The sequence below is a fragment of the Phaenicophaeus curvirostris genome, chromosome 16, assembly GCF_032191515.1.
Source record: "Phaenicophaeus curvirostris isolate KB17595 chromosome 16, BPBGC_Pcur_1.0, whole genome shotgun sequence".
Classification (NCBI taxonomy): domain Eukaryota; kingdom Metazoa; phylum Chordata; class Aves; order Cuculiformes; family Cuculidae; genus Phaenicophaeus; species Phaenicophaeus curvirostris.
Genome location: NC_091407.1, coordinates 2,630,742 through 2,647,978, shown reverse-complemented (window position 1 = coordinate 2,647,978; position 17,237 = coordinate 2,630,742). Strand labels below are relative to the sequence as shown.

At 37.7% G+C, this 17,237-nt stretch overlaps 1 protein-coding gene across 1 annotated transcript; it reads right to left on the bottom strand.

Moving 5' to 3' along the window:
- Window positions 1–1,044: 1,044 nt before the first annotated feature.
- On the bottom strand, window positions 1,045–14,487 carry LOC138727439 (putative short-chain dehydrogenase/reductase family 42E member 2). The gene is made up of 12 exons (XM_069869856.1): window positions 14,348–14,487; window positions 12,517–12,752; window positions 10,029–10,124; window positions 9,210–9,270; window positions 7,928–8,046; window positions 6,943–7,018; window positions 5,675–5,757; window positions 5,006–5,143; window positions 3,974–4,039; window positions 3,394–3,457; window positions 2,859–2,932; window positions 1,045–1,913 (listed from the first exon to the last, which is right to left on the bottom strand). Exons 1-12 carry the CDS (start codon window positions 14,475–14,477, stop codon window positions 1,710–1,712), a joined length of 1,347 nt encoding a protein of 448 aa, XP_069725957.1. The 5' UTR covers window positions 14,478–14,487; the 3' UTR covers window positions 1,045–1,709.
- Window positions 14,488–17,237: the final 2,750 nt, after the last annotated feature.

The following is a 17,237-nucleotide window of genomic DNA, read 5'->3' as shown; positions in this document are numbered from 1 at the left end:
CACACTGGGAAGTAACGTTACACTTGTGGTATCTTATTCTGCGTTTCTAGGGGAAAAAGGCTTACACAGTATCACCCGCATTCCCTGCTTGTCTGTCAGTCAGCTGCATCTCTATAGCGATAAATTATGAACTTAACCAGTTATAATCAAACTTGGATAAAGGTCTCATATTACTGAGTTTCTGTACCTGTCAGGTAGCCAGGAACAGGAGAGAAGGCTGAGCAGCACCCCTGCCAAGGGAAGATGTACCATATCAGCTCTGTTTGTGTGGATGAGAACAACCTCCAAATGCAAATCTGCAAGGGGCCAGGCTTTACTGTTTTCACTGCACATAGAACTGCTTGTTTAAATAAAGTAAAATAAAGAAAGAAAAACTTTGCTTACATAAGCTGCAGCGATTATTTTGGTTGTTCGCACATTTTCCTGTCTCCACGTATTGTCTTTTGCTTAGAACATTTCATTCTTGTAGGGTTGACGTGAGCTGTTCTGTGTACCCTGTAAATTTAAAGATACAATGAGAGAGTGTCCTCAAACTTACTGGTCTTAAAAATCCTGTAAAATACTGACACGAAGACAAAATAAATACAGAGTAGAGATAATCAGATCTCGGAGCTTTTCTGTTGCTTTCTCCTCTGACCCACCCTGGCAAGTCCAGCTCTCTTGACTTATGTGGGGTGCAAGAAAGGGAGCTGCTGCTTCTTGGTGAGAGCAAAGCTGGTCTCTGAGAAAATCCTTGTGTCAGGAAACTTTATGAAAATTTGCCTGGTCTACACAGGGTAGCTCATCGAGTGCAATCCACCCAAGAAGCAACTAATGGAAGTCTTAAGAAGGGGAAAAGAGAGAGGCTGGATCCTCGCTTGGGTCTTGGTTTTTGGCTTGCCCACTCACCCTGAAGTGGCAATTCACTGAATGAACAGAATGTGTCAGCACTGGTACAGGATTCCAGGTAGCGTGACTAGACTTCATTTACAAGGCAAGGTAGCACTAACAGCTTGCTAAACTCCAAGGTTTTACGCGCCCTCCCTCCCCTTTCCCACAGACTCCTTAAAAAGAGCATTAGGTTCAGTTATTTTTTATTATTGCATTGAAAAGCAACTATTTGATTTACAAACATGTCATTTATTACATTTTTACAATGCTTTTGGATGATAAAACTATTTTATATAAATATGACTTTCAGTCCTCTCACCACCTGTTATTTAAAGACGTTTACTTTTCATAGTTTTTGCACTGTTTCCCAGGTCTTCAGAATTCCTCAGGCTGACCTGCAGTCGCTATAGCAGCAGCTTCATCAGAGGAATTGTTTAGCCAACCTTTTCTTCATTGGAGCTACTGGACTTCTTACAGCACTGCAATCCTACAACGTTTCCTCTTCTTCCAATTTTTTACCCTCCTGAATTATCATTTTTAGAAAACGGTTCTCAGCGTGAAGCGATCCATTCACGAAGATCCATTTAAACTATTTCTGCAGTCGTTAGTGGTGAACTCCTTCGGTTCTGTGACACTGCACTGCCCTCTAGGAACATTTCCTGATGTGTCCCATTTTTTTCACTTTAGTGGGTTTTTGTTTTGTTTTTAAAATGAGATCAGAGGGATGTCATCGTAATAGTAAGAATAATGAACTCCACAGTGACTGAGGAACGTATGATGACCAGATCATTAGTACTCAAACAAGATTAGGTTGTCTGGAACAGGTGGGTAATTCAATTTTAGAAGAAAGAAAGAACGATCAAACTTAACAAAATGCCAAAAGCAAACATCATTTTAAGGAACGTGTGATCTTCTTGGCAAGCAGGTCTTGTTTTAAGATAGTGATCCACAGAATCAGCAAAGGAGAATTTCTTCGGTTTGTAACCAAGTTGATTTCGTGCCTTGTCTATTCGGAAAGTGTGAGTGACAGTAATATTCCACACCTAAAATCCAAAGGGACAGTTATGGAAGTGACTTTAATATCTGATTTTCTAGAACTTGGATGAATATATGTCAACAACAATATTACAATGGAATGAAAAACATGACTAAAGACAAACATGTGGAAATGTATCCATTTTGGAGTCAGACTCTGTCCCGAGCTAGCAGAATGAGTTGATGTAGCTGACAGGTGAAGAGCCAAAGCTTGGTGGACTGGGTGCAGAAGGAGTTTATGACACTGATTTCTCACTTCTGAATGTGAGATAAGGAACTAAGGAAATCCCAAGCAACAGATAAGCACAACTCCCTGAAACTGGCTCTTCACATAAGCAATGTGAGCAAACGAGCGAAAACATGCTCAATACAAGGGAACAGGATGGATGCATTGGAGGAGAGTGGTGTGGCTTCCCCACTTTGCTGAAATGCTTATGCAAAGAGTGGAAAACAGGTACTTTTGGAGAGTTTTACCTTCCACCTCTGAACACGATTGCTGTGAAAGTGCTTAAATTGCATGGTCTCAATGGTTCCTGCTTCACATACAGAGTTAATGTAGAAGAAAGTATAAAACCAGACAAATTGTGGAATAAAAGAAAGCTACAGCAGAAGTTCATAAGGTCCCTTCAGTCCCTTCAATGTCCTATTACATGACATGCTACAAATACAGTAAGAGACTAGATGACAGATTAGTTAAAGCATTTTTGCTTATATTCTAAATCATAATATTCTACAAACCCATAAGTCAGATCAAAATGAAGTTGTCCAGAAGTGGCTGGGATGGCTTAGAAAAACAGGCTACAAAATGACTGTGTACGACCTGAATGGATCACACTCAGCACAAAATCAGAGCTCTAGTGCAGACAATCCTGTCTACATCAAAGGGTGCATCATGTACTTGGTGAGAACTTTGGTCAGAAATATGTAAACATTCTCTCTTTTTATATATTTACCTCATTCCTTGTCAGGAAAGGTGTAAAGCTAAAAACTGGCTTTAGTATCAGGTGCAGATATTCCATCACAGTGGCTGTGAAACAAAAAGCTACTTAATGAAACAGTTGGATAACAATAAACTCAGACAATATTGACATTGCAAATTGTATAATTCCTACTGATATTAGAGGATGCAAGTAAGGTGGTAGAAGGCAGTGCTTAATTTATGAAGTACATGATCTAGGAGCCTGATCTCTTAAGAGGTGTCCCTGCCCATGGCAGGGGGGTTGGAATTAGATAGTCTTTAAGGTCCCTTCCAACTCAAACCATTCTATGATTCTATGATGGACTCAGTTTAAACTTTATCTGGTATAATAATAATTAGCAATATAGCAATTATAATTAATTAGAATAATGTTAAGTTATATAATTCCTACAATTTATAAAAATAAATTCCTGCATTTTATAAAACAATTACGTAGCATTATAGGAATAAGAAAGCAAATTAAAAAATAAGTAGCACAATAATTAAGTATATATTTTACTACTTTTTACCTGCTATATGAACCAGGAGAACGGGAATATGCATCCAGGGTTTCCTGTAGCCTAATTTTTCAAACTAGAAATGGGTATAAAATGAAAGAGTAACAAAGAATTTGTACCATGCTGGGTGTGTCAATAAAGCATGAAAATGGAAAAATGATAAAACATTTATCTAAACTTTTTTTCTAGTTACTCTGCCTACCAATACGGGTAGTAAGAAATGTTATTGAAATCCACGACTCATTCTTCAGTGCCCACCTCTCACCCTTCAAATGCAATGGGATGGTAAAGGGGAAACAAGCAGAACTTGTGCACTTTGAGCTTGCTTTACAGCAATGCTATTGTTTTGTAGCAGTTCTACACCTCTCAGTTAAATTCTCTCAAAACTATCAGGGCCAAACTCCACAGTTATGAACTGCCCTTAAAGCCAGTGGAACTTTGGGATGTGCAGATAGAACAGGACTGTCTTTAATGTTAAATAGCTCAGTAATTAACATGCACTGAACTTCATTTGGTTAGTGTGGTGTTTTAGTTAATGATAGAAATAGGGCTCATGTGGTGCATTAGAGCTGCACGTGTGTGCAATACTTACTAAAGGGACTATCCATTCAGAAAAGATAACATTTTCACCATCATGTATGTAATACGCCTGACCGCTCTGTTAAAGAAATAGAGAAAAACAATTAGAAGAACACTAAAGATAGGATGGCATTTACTTTCTCTCTCAACAACCTACCTATCTTCATCGATTCTGTGAATAACACATCAGCGTGCATACAGCAAGTGTGTAAAAATCAGCTCCACAAACTACCCTCCTTGGACTTCACTGTGAACTCAAATATGTCTCATACTTTGTCTCAAATATGTCTCATACTCAAATATGTCTCATACCCGACAGTGGCAGTAGAGCTAATCACAATTAACCATGATGTAATGTAGATCAGAGCTTGATTTCACTATGTAGTAACCAGACTGTCAGAGCATTAAGTTCTTCGTGAAGTGCAGGGGACAGAATTATCTTCTTGAGTCCAACAGAGGTGACTGGCAGCTTTCAATAAACACAGCTTTTTGCAGTCAAGTTCCAGCTCTGGCTGATTTTCTGATTAAAAAAAAGCTGGAACCCAGGAAGCTGTGAATGAAGCAGCTGCTGCAACAGTCAGTTCTGTGGTGCTTCACAGTCCTTGGATTGTTATTGCAATTATGACTGTCAGATGAAAAAGTAAAAAACTTTTAAAATTGGCCATTAATTTTGTACATCTCTTTTTGGTATTTTCTACCCTGAAGGTTAAACTAGAATGCCTCACAATAGCTGCTCTAACTTTTATGTGTCTAGAATCAGAATCCATTTTCAAAAGAGTAACAGAATGTATAGATTTGTATGATGGCAAATGTATTAACCTAGTTAAAAATACTACTTCCTCCAATCAAACAGGAAATTATATATTTTCAAACCAGAAAAAAACAGCATCAAAATATAAGCAGAGTCTATTTGTGTTTGCACTGTCCATGTGCTTGAGAATTTAGCATGCAACTTTTTGGAGAACCATTGATCTCAAAACATCAAAAAATAAACTTACTCGAGAGCTAAAGCTACTAGGACACAATGTTTATGTTGTTTACTTACAGCTACATAACCTTTCTCAGAGGTGAGAGCCTCAGCAGCTAGTAAGTGAGCTTGCACTAGGTTGCCTATGTGAACCCAGTTCATCTGGACTTTGTGATTCCCAAAGTTGAAGTTAAATAGTCTCCGCTGGATATTTTTCTGTAGAGAGAGAAATCATGAAGTAATTATGTTATTCCTTCGTTATCCAGTATCATGTATTCATTCTGGCTCAGCCTGAATACTTGGAGTTTCCTGTACTTGCGTTACCATTACAGCACAAGAAATTTGTCACAAGAAAAAAAGACCGCTGGCTGTTTGTTTTTATAAATCAAGGACTGTTGCAGTGATACACAGTGGTAAAATATAGTGACATTATAGTGTCTGGCTGAAAATAAAGAGTATATTTAAAAAACTATTTCCATTAAATGATCAGGGATGCAAACGTAGTTCTACCACAGCATTTCAGCCTTGCATTTTTTTCTTTTCACTTAAAAGCACAGCTTGATCCTTGCCATTTCTGCAACACTCAACTCATGCTATCCGTTACCTTGCATCCTATGATCTGTCACCAAGCTTTCCCAACAGTTTTCCTGGAGAGATTGCTAAGAACTGTAATCAAGATACTTCCACCTGTGTTATGCCCTTACAACTACTTGTAGTGTCCTCCAGAGCTGACTACATAACACATACGGCTACTCGTGGCAGGTGACGCTGCTCTTCTGGTCCGTATATGCCTGGTGGACGAAGCACACAGGTATGGAGCTTATCCCCTCCTTGGAGAGAGAAGAAAATTTGATTTTCAGTTAGCTTTGATACCAATATATGGCTGACATACATTGTCTGAATTTTACATTGTGAAAGTAAAGGATCAGTCTGACCATCCCAGGTGATTCGGCTTTCTAGTGCTTTGTTTTCATTATTGTATAAAATTGAATTCAATACAGTGAAAGATTTTATCTTAGTAGCTTGAAAAACTGCATCCCTCTGACAACAGAAAAGTTTGAATGGGGACAAGACAAAGCAGCTTTCTGACACATATACCTCCTGCTTGATTGACTTTTACTATTTATTGTAGATACAAGTTTATAATCCATCATTGTAGCACATGCAATACCAAAAGAAGATCATTCAGTTTGCTATATTTGGACACCTTGCTCGCTTGCAGCTGAATGGCATCTCAAAATAACAGAAGAGGTCTCTTAAACAGAAGCTTTCAAATGAGTTAGAATATTTTAAATAAAAATACTTGAAGCTCTACATGGGAATCAGTAAATAGGCTCCTCTGATTCCTGAGGACAGTCACAATTACACATTTTATGTGGGCAGGTGTTACAGGTGGAAGGCATTTTTGTTCAAGAGTTAACCAAGGATGCTAAAATTGAATCCCCGCCTCATTTACATTTGCCAGCTTTTCAGTTGAGAGAAATCAGTAGGAAGAGCAAAGTATGCATTTAAAAGCAAAGATAAATATTTCTCTTCCCATGTACAGATAGGTTTTTAGCCACAGCTGTTCCCACATGTGTGACATTAGAAGTCAACACAGCCCTGATATTCCCAGTCTGTTTCAGCAACTGCAATTACTCTTACCAGACATCTGCAAGGCTTTGGGGATTATGAGAATGACCTATTGGACAGCGCTTAGAGACTGGTATTGTCAGAGAAGCTCAGACTGATAGACTGAATGGGAAATAAAAGCACAAATCCTGTAGCTATTGTAAAACTGGTAACCTTTTAAGATGATTTAAAGAAGTAATGTTAAATTTTCTTCATTCTCCCATTTATTGTTTATGTATTATTTCATATCTGTGTATACACATAAAAAAGTCAATCATCCAATGAAGTGAGGACTAGAAACAAACAAAATAAATCCTTATTTCAGTTAAATTATACTATTTATTGATAAATGGGTAACCGAAGCACTACTAGTGATAGGCAAATCCCAGATGTTTTATATGTACCTTTGAGTAAAGTTCCATTAGCAGCAAGAACCATTTGGTCTGCAATTGCCTTTGTTCTAGAATAATGATTAAATTGCTATAAAGAAAGGCAGAATATGATCAGCGTTTTAGTCACATCATTGCATCCATAAAGGCAAACTTACTGTTTACGTCTCATAACCTTTAAATCTAGCCAGCTTGTAGACATCAGCTGAATAAAATCAAACTAGAAATAACAAGATATAGCAAATATATACTTTGTTTATGACAGAGAAACTTATGAAACTTATATAATTGCATGCGTTTAACTTCAGAGCAAATTTAAATCCACTAGTATGAGGGTTGGCAGGAGGTACCAACAGCGTAGCAGTCAGTACTATTTAGGACTCCTGGACACAGGATGTACTCTCTAAAATTACAGCTTTTAACTGCAGGCAGTGTGCTGGGAGCAGGAAAGAACAAAGGGCCAGTGGCCAGAATGCACTGAGCTTCAGGTTTCATCTAGAAAATATTTCTTAAATGACCACAGCAAAGAAAGAAATGGTATTTCAGAGTAACCATGAGGTGGCTGTCACTGCCACCTGGCCTGCAGCAAAAAAACAACGTTTGGGAACTTCAAAGAAACAAAAATGGGTGTGAATAAAAATGCAGAATTTGGTATTTAACAACATACTTCAATGCAGAGGCTCACAGGGGCCATAATATTCAGTATTTACATAGTGGATGGTCCCCTGAATGACCTTCTTAAAATATTCTTGTTACATGTCACATCCCACTTTTCTTAGTAATTTTTAGGTATTTTATAATCTCAGATTTCTCTAGTTATAGCAGATTAAAGCCACTACGATTTGAGCGTTTCTTCATTGATCATGGGTCATTTTTTATTAATGAAAAATAATTTCATAGAATTCAATGTGACCTAAACAGCTTCTGCTCTCAGAACAGCCTTTATATCACCTACCCCTTAGAGTGCAGTAAATGCCCTGCCATCACATGAACAAAGTACCTTTTCCAGTGGAAAATATGGCACAGTATCTTCATCTCCTTCTTCAATAGGATTCCCTCCAAATACCACATTCACTGTACTGGTATATATCAGCCTAGGAATATTCCTTTGTTTGCAGACTACAGTGGTAGGCAAAATAAAGTATTTAAAACCAAAAAAAGGAGTGAGAAACAAGATATGAACTGGAAGCTTCTGCTTTTGAAAATAAATATTACATTCATAGGAAAAGTAAGCTTTTAATCTTATTAACTTATCATTTATCATAATATTATCTTACATTCAGCTGGATTTTTTTCAAATATCTGGTATGTAAACGTTACATATTGTAGTCACCGAATGTTTTATGATTAGGTACTGCAACTCCTGTATCACTGCTGGCCTCTAGTCAAGGAATTACCTTGGCAGGGGGGAAAAAAGTTCCTCTTTTACTTCAGAAATACTTCTTAAAACATGTGCATTTTACCAACTGAATAAAAAGGAGGGGGGTATGAGTATTTCTTGTGATCAAATAGCACTGAAAACTCCCTGCTCTGACACCACCACAACTGACGTGTTAGCAGGAAACGTAGGCTGTTAGCATGTTGTCAGCAGTACCTTAAATACAAATGAAATTAATATTATTTACAAAACAAAGTCTTAATTATGGATTCCACCTAGGGCTTAAGATGTTATATCTAAAGTCTGCTGCACATATGTCACTGCAAACTTCAATAATGTAAAATTTTCTTTTGATTTAACAATTCTTCTGAAGTTTGAGTTTATTAATATTCCAAGTGAGGGATTTTCAACACCTACCCAGCAGTTGGTCCAGTTAGCTGACTTAGAAAATAATGAATGTAATTACTGTGTTGTAAATATTTAGAACAAAATACAATAGTAAAATCTATCATTAACATGTAGATTAATAGGTTCATGCTCCTCCCAGATTGTTGCTTTGTTGGGAGCCTACAGAAATTTGACATAATATGTTTCTGAGGGCTCGGAGGTTGGGGTAAGGAGAAAGAATATGTGGCAACCTCTTCCCTCTGAGCTGTTTAGAGTTCTACTTGGCTACCATTTCACTCTAAGTATTCCTGCTTTTTTCATTAAATGAAAAACTGTGTTTGCCATTTTGCCTACCAGATGTAATAGGACCTGCACACCTAGCCTTACATTATAGTCTGAAAGGAGAGAGAGAAGAGCCTCATTTTATTGCCAAATCAACACCGGAAACAGGCAATTAAAAACTTTTTTAATTAATGGTTTGGATCAGACATAAATAAAGAAAAATCTAGGTACATACCATCAATTATTATTTTTGTGCCTCCGACGTTTATGGATTCAATCTGGTCTTTCTTTTGAAGCTAGAAATAAAGTTTGCACAGTATCTAATTAATTAAATCACATTCACATTACAATTGTTACAATTGCCAGATCTGGAACAGCTGTGGCCCTTTTTAATGATGTAGTGTCAGTTCTCTGTCCCTCTGACAGTGATTCCTAGCAGTTCTCATTTTTATTGTCTTGCTCAGTGTATAAATAAAGTTGAAAAATGAATAAAATGACAATGCTTTCATTTTTCATTGCACTCAGATAATCCATGATATAGAAATAGGAATTACAGGCAGGGGTTACGCTCCCTGAAAGCTTTCATGTATTTTTGTCCCAGTGGCAATCTGTCTTGTTCCTAGAAACAAACTAGTACTTTCATTAGGGTTTTGATAACACCCTCTGTGAATATCACTGTTATTTAGGAAAACCGTAGTGCATTGCTGGTCCATTTCCTCATGACTACAAGTTCACAGGAAGAAGATACATCAACATTAATTCTAGAGCAATATTGTCACACTTCTTCAGATTAGATTAAAAATATACGCCTGCTTTTCCAAGATCTGAAATCTACAATCTCATTTTTTCTGAAATATTTTGTGTAGTGCATTAGTTTCAAGCTTTGACAGTCATTATTTAAGGAACTCCTCCCTTGTTGCCCTAATGGATGACTTAACCTTTATAACCAACTTCTTTTTGACGTATATATCACATAATTACATTCTTTGCTGCATACAGACAAAGTTTTCCTTTTACAAGGATGAAAAAAATAATTTAGGAAAATTGTACTTGCTTGTTCTAATCCTGACATTCCACACGCAGCCACGTGAAAAACACAGTCAACTCCTTCACAAGCTTTGAACACTGCATCGTAATCCCTCACATCACCCTGTAAAATGAGGAAAAAAATGGATTTTTGACTAGTACAGCTCATTACATTCTCTACAGAGTTGGTATAACCTATGCCTGTTAATGAAAATCTGAAGTAATTCTGATCTATTCTTGACAGCACTTCACTAGCATTAAATAAAACATTATAAACATAGAGAAAAATCCATGACTCTGAATTCTGTCAGTATTTTGTTGCAAAACAAATATGACTCTTGTTGGCTTCAATTATAATGCGTATTTTCACACTTAGTCCTGCAGCCTGCAGGCTGGCAAAACTTGTTTGACTTGAATGGGAGCAGCAGGTGCTTGAGGGCTGGAGAATCAAGCCCCAAGGACATTAAATCATAGCAGGAAGGGCTCAGCTATTTGATGATTCCATGGCAAACAGGTGAACCCTTTTTCTCTTAGCACCCCGAGATCTGACTTGTGCAATCTAGACAAACGTCTCTTTGTCCATCTAAGCTTCATTTTAGGCGCACTGCATGATAAATTTAATTACAGTTTTGTACAAGATTAAAACAAGAGTACACACTATACACATTTAATATTGTATTAGTAGAGATTAGTGTATTATAATCTCATTATATGAAATGCAGTGTACTACTGAAGACTGTCCACACACTACAGGCAGCACCAAATGCTACACTGTGCTTTAAATATTACATTGCATTTTTGTATACAAGTTAATACTACATGAATAACGCTCCACATACACACAGATATCGATAAAAACAGAATACCTTTCTTTTCATAATTACTATATTTCAAAATATTAGATATTATTTAATTCACTGTAACAAATAGAAAAATGGCAGAAATATCACAAAAGAAATGGCTGGAAGTAGTATTGAGAGGTAATCTCATCAGTCTTTAAATCTCAACTTTTTTCTTCTGAGGTTGCTAAAGTATTTCACAAATACAGCTGACTTCCACGGCCTACCTTTAATCACATGCTGAAATAGCTAACTAGAATAAACAGTATCAGGAATCTCCAAACCACTGATCAAGGCTCAGATCTCTGAAGTGACTTATTACTTTATTTACTAGGACCCTGTAGCTCCATTTCCTAGGTGATTCACCAATACTTTGTAATACTTATTCTTTTTTAAATTAAATTATAAAAAAATTTACTCTTAGAAGACTGTTTGTCAGATCTCGAGTCTCCTTTTAAAAGATGCAAATTGCCATCAATCCACCAAGTTAAATAAAATTATGTGGATTTATATCAGTAACAAATCAAGTTTATGGTTTTTGAATGTTTCCTCACTCATACTTTCTCTCTCTTTGATGTTCTGTGAGCACTTTCAGCTTTGCCATCAACTTTCTAGTTCTAGTGGTGGTGTCAAAGAGTTTTTATGCTAATGCTCAAATGAGATAAGCTGACTGATACCCACATCTTGCTAGAACTTGCGCAAGACAACAGGAGTGTGCAGAAAATGCTAGTGCACGCATACCCCAAACCTGAGTGGGTGAACCAGCTGTGAGGAGATGGTCCCCCCCCACATCAGGGAGCAGTGGGCAATCCTGTTCTCCACAGATGACTGTGAACCATGAAATATTTGAGGTCTCTTTCATTTCCTCTCATTTGCAGACATAATGCATTCCTTGAATTCTTAAGAATCAAAAGGAATCAGTGGTCACAAATGTGTGCCCTGGGAAAGGAAACAGGGCAAGCATATGTGACACTTTCACTCAGAATACTCTTCCAAATATTTTAATTCAGAAGATTTCTTAAGCCTAATTTGTTTTACTTAGATAGTAATCTCCAATGGAAGTATATTTTTGGTGAGGCCTTTTACCCACTCCATGAAAAATACTCTCTGTATTGAACTGACTCCCCCTCGTTTCACCTGGTTGCCCTTCCTTCTTGTACTGGAAAGGACAGTGAAGAGTCAGTCCCTGTCAATCTCAATGCCAGTCAGTTTGTAGAGCTCTGCTGCTCCCAACTCATCTCTTTCCCAGACTAGAAAGTCCTAGTTTCCTCTCTCATTCTGTCATTTGAAATTTATGATCACTTTTATTGTCCTCTCTTGCTCTCATGTTGTTACTTGAAAAGATTTCCTTGAGCAGTAAACTTTGTCAATTTGTTGATTCATTCCTTCATCAAGGTGAGCTATGAACACATCGAATTGCACACCTAACACTGGACTCCAGAGGACTCTTCAGAACTTCACTGGTGACATGGACAGAACCGACCACTTGGTTTCCTGTTTGCTAGATCTTCACCAGTCACTTATGCATTTGAGGACCTTTAACAACGCCCTCTTTCTGACCTTAAAGGTTTTTCAGTAAATGCTTTTAACAAAAATACTTCAGAGAAGGCCTTTCTAATGTGCGTAAGAGTAGTACAACTTTATTTCACTGCTGTTAAATATGTAATTTCAACATACCTTCCAAAAATCTGCTCCATTTGGAATTTCCCACTTAGGTTTCCGTACATCAAATAGAACAACAGCAATTCCTGACCTGACAAGAGCACATCCCAGATGGTATCCCAGGTAGCCTCCACCTCCTGTCACCATTGTCTTTCTGCTTCTGGTAACCAGTAGTCCAGCATACTCCTTTAGTTTGCTCTCACATGGTTGGTTGCTGTGAAGCTCCTCCGTAGATCCTTCTTGCGTCATGACTGCAAGACAGAAAATCTCTTGAAAATGACTGCAAACCATTCTGTGATTGAGGAAGCTTCTGTAAATTTCATGTCACAATGCTCCTTTTATGACTACACTATTCTTATTTATGTATTATCTTAACGTGTTTAAAATGCATAAATTTGTAATTCTACAGGAGTTACCCATCTCTATGCTTTTTTCTGTATTAAAAATTAGTTTATTCTGTAGTAATCACTTCCTTTAGAAATTAATTCATATTCTACAGTTAAAATGACCAGTCCAGTTAATTTTCCCACATAGACAACTCCTATTGTCCCAATTCCTTGCATGACAGAGGATCTAGGTTTTCTGTCCCTGAAAAGAAATCCAGAATAAATACATCTGAAATCAGTCAAATTAAGTCACTGTAAAGTGAGAGCCAGACTGGGTGCCCGTCAGTCTAATATAGGAATATAGACCAAATTCCAACAGATTATTAAGGTTTTCTCATAGCTGGAGTGAGTCCTCATAGCAACATCCCCACACATGAGAGTACGTCACCTTCCACCTGCTGGGCATCGGCAGTTACGCATCGTTTGCTCTCAGTCATTTTACACCAGGGTTCAGCAGAGACTGTGCAGAAGCTGGTCATGATTGGAAGCTGCATCGCTTCCAGGATGACAAAAAATACTAGAAAAGCCACAGAAAATGCAGCCTACAGTACACAAAGTTAAAGGCTACTTTTGACATTGCCTAGTTAAGAAAGGTACCACAAAGCCTATATATAATAAATTATTTTATATGCTGTTTCTTATATTTCAGACACAGGGAAGTAAATACCAGATTCTCCATGCTGTTATATTGTTTAAACACCAATGTCAGCTCACTAAATTCCATTAACTGAGTAGCATAACACAGTGCAAAATATAAGCTCCTTGTGTTGAAAAATATCCTGACATCTCAAAAATGAAAAAGAATCCATATTCCAAACCAAAATTCAAATTAGAACTAATACAATAAAAATTAAAACAAATATGCTCTCCTGTTCAATCAAGGAAAATTAAATTTGCATCTCTAGATTATGCTATGCAATAGTTTTAAGCCATGTAAAGTTTTTTTGCCTTGTCTTCTATGAAAAAGCATCTTTTTATTACACAGTAAGGAGAATTAAGGTCAAGCTTGTCACAGACACCATGAAAAGACATATCTGAAAAATGGTATGTATTGAATACTTGTCATTAATATCTCCTTAAATTTTAAGTAAGCTGGAGATTGTATCATAATGTTTGAAGATTTTGCTAGAATTTTCATTCTTAAAAAGCACTGACAGCATTAATACATTAATGTTCTTCATGAATTAGGAAATCATTATGTAAACAAATTCCTGTAAGAAAATATTTATTTCTAGGATCAGTAACTTCCTTGTTTCTCAAACTTGCTAGGAACCATTCTGATTTATTAAGGCATTCTGCATGATGAACACAGCCACATCTTCTGCATTGCTTGCAGTGCCAGTTGCTCTTAGCTCCCCCACTACCATTTCAAGTATGAGAAATGCAGAACTTCCTTCCCATAAAAAGTTAAGAGTCAAACATTTCAGGGTTTTAAAAATAGCTAAAGAAGTAGTAAGTACCCTTGGTAGAATCCTGGATGTCAGCTTTCTCCCAGTCCTTCCAGTCCAAAGAAGATGGTGAGACTCCTCTTTGCTGGACAGTCAGTAACGTAAGAGCATCACGGACTCTCAGAGAGACAGAGATGTTCATGTGTGCTCAGGTGCTTTTGCTGTTCCTGCTCCTTCGTAGCTAGTGGCTGGGCTAGGAGCCAAAAAAGGGCAGGGCTTAATTCGTACATAATTTACGTTCCTTTTCAGGAAAAAATGAAATATTTTCTCCAAATCAGACCTTAACAGGATGGTATCCCTTACTGCTACCTCATAAAAGTATTGATACAACGCTAGAAACACAAACCTGCTATTAGGATGATCATTCTGTAGAAAAATTGTACTTGACTACTACAACATCCCACACAGTGTTTTTAAAAAGTGCAAAGATGAGGATTCTTCACTAAAGAAAAACAGGAAAGAAATCCTTAACATTAATGTTCAAAAGTGAGCAAGGGCTGTTCTCCCGCCACCGAGCCGAATGAAGTACAGGCAGCAAACTAACTGGTACACAACAAAAGGTGTTTTACTATTAAATAACACATTTAAAACAATGAATGAATTAATTTATTAATAATTACAGAAGTTCTCTGATCCTAAGATTTCAAAGTACTTTTAAAACCCATATCCCTTTGCAAGTCAAACAATGAGAAGTCAAACCCAACATTTCCAAACGGGTGTGTCTAAAATTAGGTCCCAAAGCAGTAGTTAAGATGCTAAAGAAACAATCCCAAATCTAAATATAAATTACCACAATTTTAAATGGCATGTTAAAAATTTCTCAGGTTCCCAGGTGACTTTGAAATGTAAATGTAATTTAATGTTCATGTGCTGACAAGAACACCAGGGCAAACGTATTGTAGCATAACATAGATGTATTTGAGTCCCTGTAGTCCGCATTAGAATTAGAATCTTTGGACATGTCAAGCTAATCTACGCTTCTCAGATCGCGGGATGAATGACAAACCCCCAAGAACACCGAATTCTCTCCTTTGAGCTGTCTGCAGCACTGCTAACTTCCACCATTTAATCCAAGAAAGGAAGTGGTTATTCCATCCCTGTACTCCTACAGACATCCTCCACAAGTCAAAGCAGCTGAGAGATCCACTGATAAATCTGAATTGAGTAAGGACTCAGCATAGAATCATAGAATCAGAGAATAACCAGGTTGGAAGAGACCCACCGGATCATCGAGTCCAGTATACAAAGGAATACTCTTGTCCCCACGCTGGTTCTGTGGGCAGCAGTGCTGGGTACTAGACCACAGAAAGGTGTTGAACCACCTGGGAAACAGGTGTGTGGAGATGAGGGCTTTGTCCCTTCATTCAGCAGGTCCCACTAACTTCACAGGTCTGCATTTTCAGACCGCAGAACAGTACCAATGTTCCAGCTGTGAGGTAATTGGCACCTGAAAGAGGTTTTTTAATTGTGTGGAAGATACTATGCAGAAAGGCTTTAACAGATGCATAACCAAAGCATGAAGAGCTAGACAGACGTCTGAGTTACAATGACAGTCGGATTATTTGGTCTGTCATAGGCAGGATGGGATGTTCTGCTGTGTCCAAGGGCAGAAGAATACCAGGAAAGCTTAAGAGATGAAGCTCTTTCTTAAAGCTATCCCAAGGACAGGATTTTGCTGAAATAACTGCAGCACAAAAACATCCACTCTTCGTTGGACTTATTACAAATTCTATACCTAAGCCCTAGATTAGCAGAATTGTCCAGGCTCATCATGTGTTTGAACTCCTTGTTCACATCCTGATGCCCCGTCGCATGTACTGACACAATCGTCTGAGCTCAGAGTGGCAAGACTGGTTTGGGCAGCGTACCAAACCGCTGATCCTTTCTGCAACCCCAAAGAAGTCTGGACAGATCTGCTGTAGGGTGTGAGGACTTTTGACTAAAGGTAATGAGCTCTTCATGACTACAAAAACAATCATCCTCATAACAAGGACTGAGTCTAAACCAGCAGAGAGCTGAAAGAAGCCAAGTGACAATGGTGAGGTGTTCACATTTTAAGAGGTGACAGAAAATGTTAAAAAGCATTTAAATCAGGTCTTGCAATGTTAATAGAACAGAGGAAAAGACTAGAACTCTATTCCATTTTTTCCTTTTTCCTGTGACTTCATGTATTTATTTGTGTTACCATTCTGCACATTTCACTGTCTCCTTCAAAGCACAGCCTTGGGATTTCCTATAAAATGCTTTTCAATTTATGTTGCTCTCATTTACTTTACATTCATAGTTGCTTTGCATGCTACACAGATTGACTTACCGGTCAAATGAAATGATAACTGTGACTGCATTGCCAAGTCAAGCCGGAATTACAGGAAGAAACAATGCAGCTTCTAACAACAACAATGAACAAGCCCCTTATCAGCTCTTACGTGTCCTTAGAAAAGCAGACAGTTCATGCAATACTTGAAAGGAAGCAACACAAATACCTCATGAAATCATTACAGATCATTACTCCTACATGGTTTGCTTTCACGCCCAGAACACATTGGAGGAGTTACAAGGGCATGGGAGGTGGCTTAGGATGGATGGAAGACGAGGATCAGTCTTGCACAACGCCAGTAAGAGACCATTTAAAATCTTGTCATAGCTTATACCAAGTTTCATCCATTCACCTCTATTTTGCTACTACAACAGATATCGTAATGTAAGCTGCAGAGCTTTCCAAGCAGGAAAGAAAAAGGGAAAATCCTCAAAAAGATTTTGTCATTTGTTATTTCTCTATTAAGAAAGAGCCTCAGTACCACATTAAATGTGGCCGTGATGACAGAGGCAGCCCATATCACTGAACAGACGTAAACTTGTGGCTTACTAGGTCTAATCTACCTATCGAATTCTGTGCAGAATT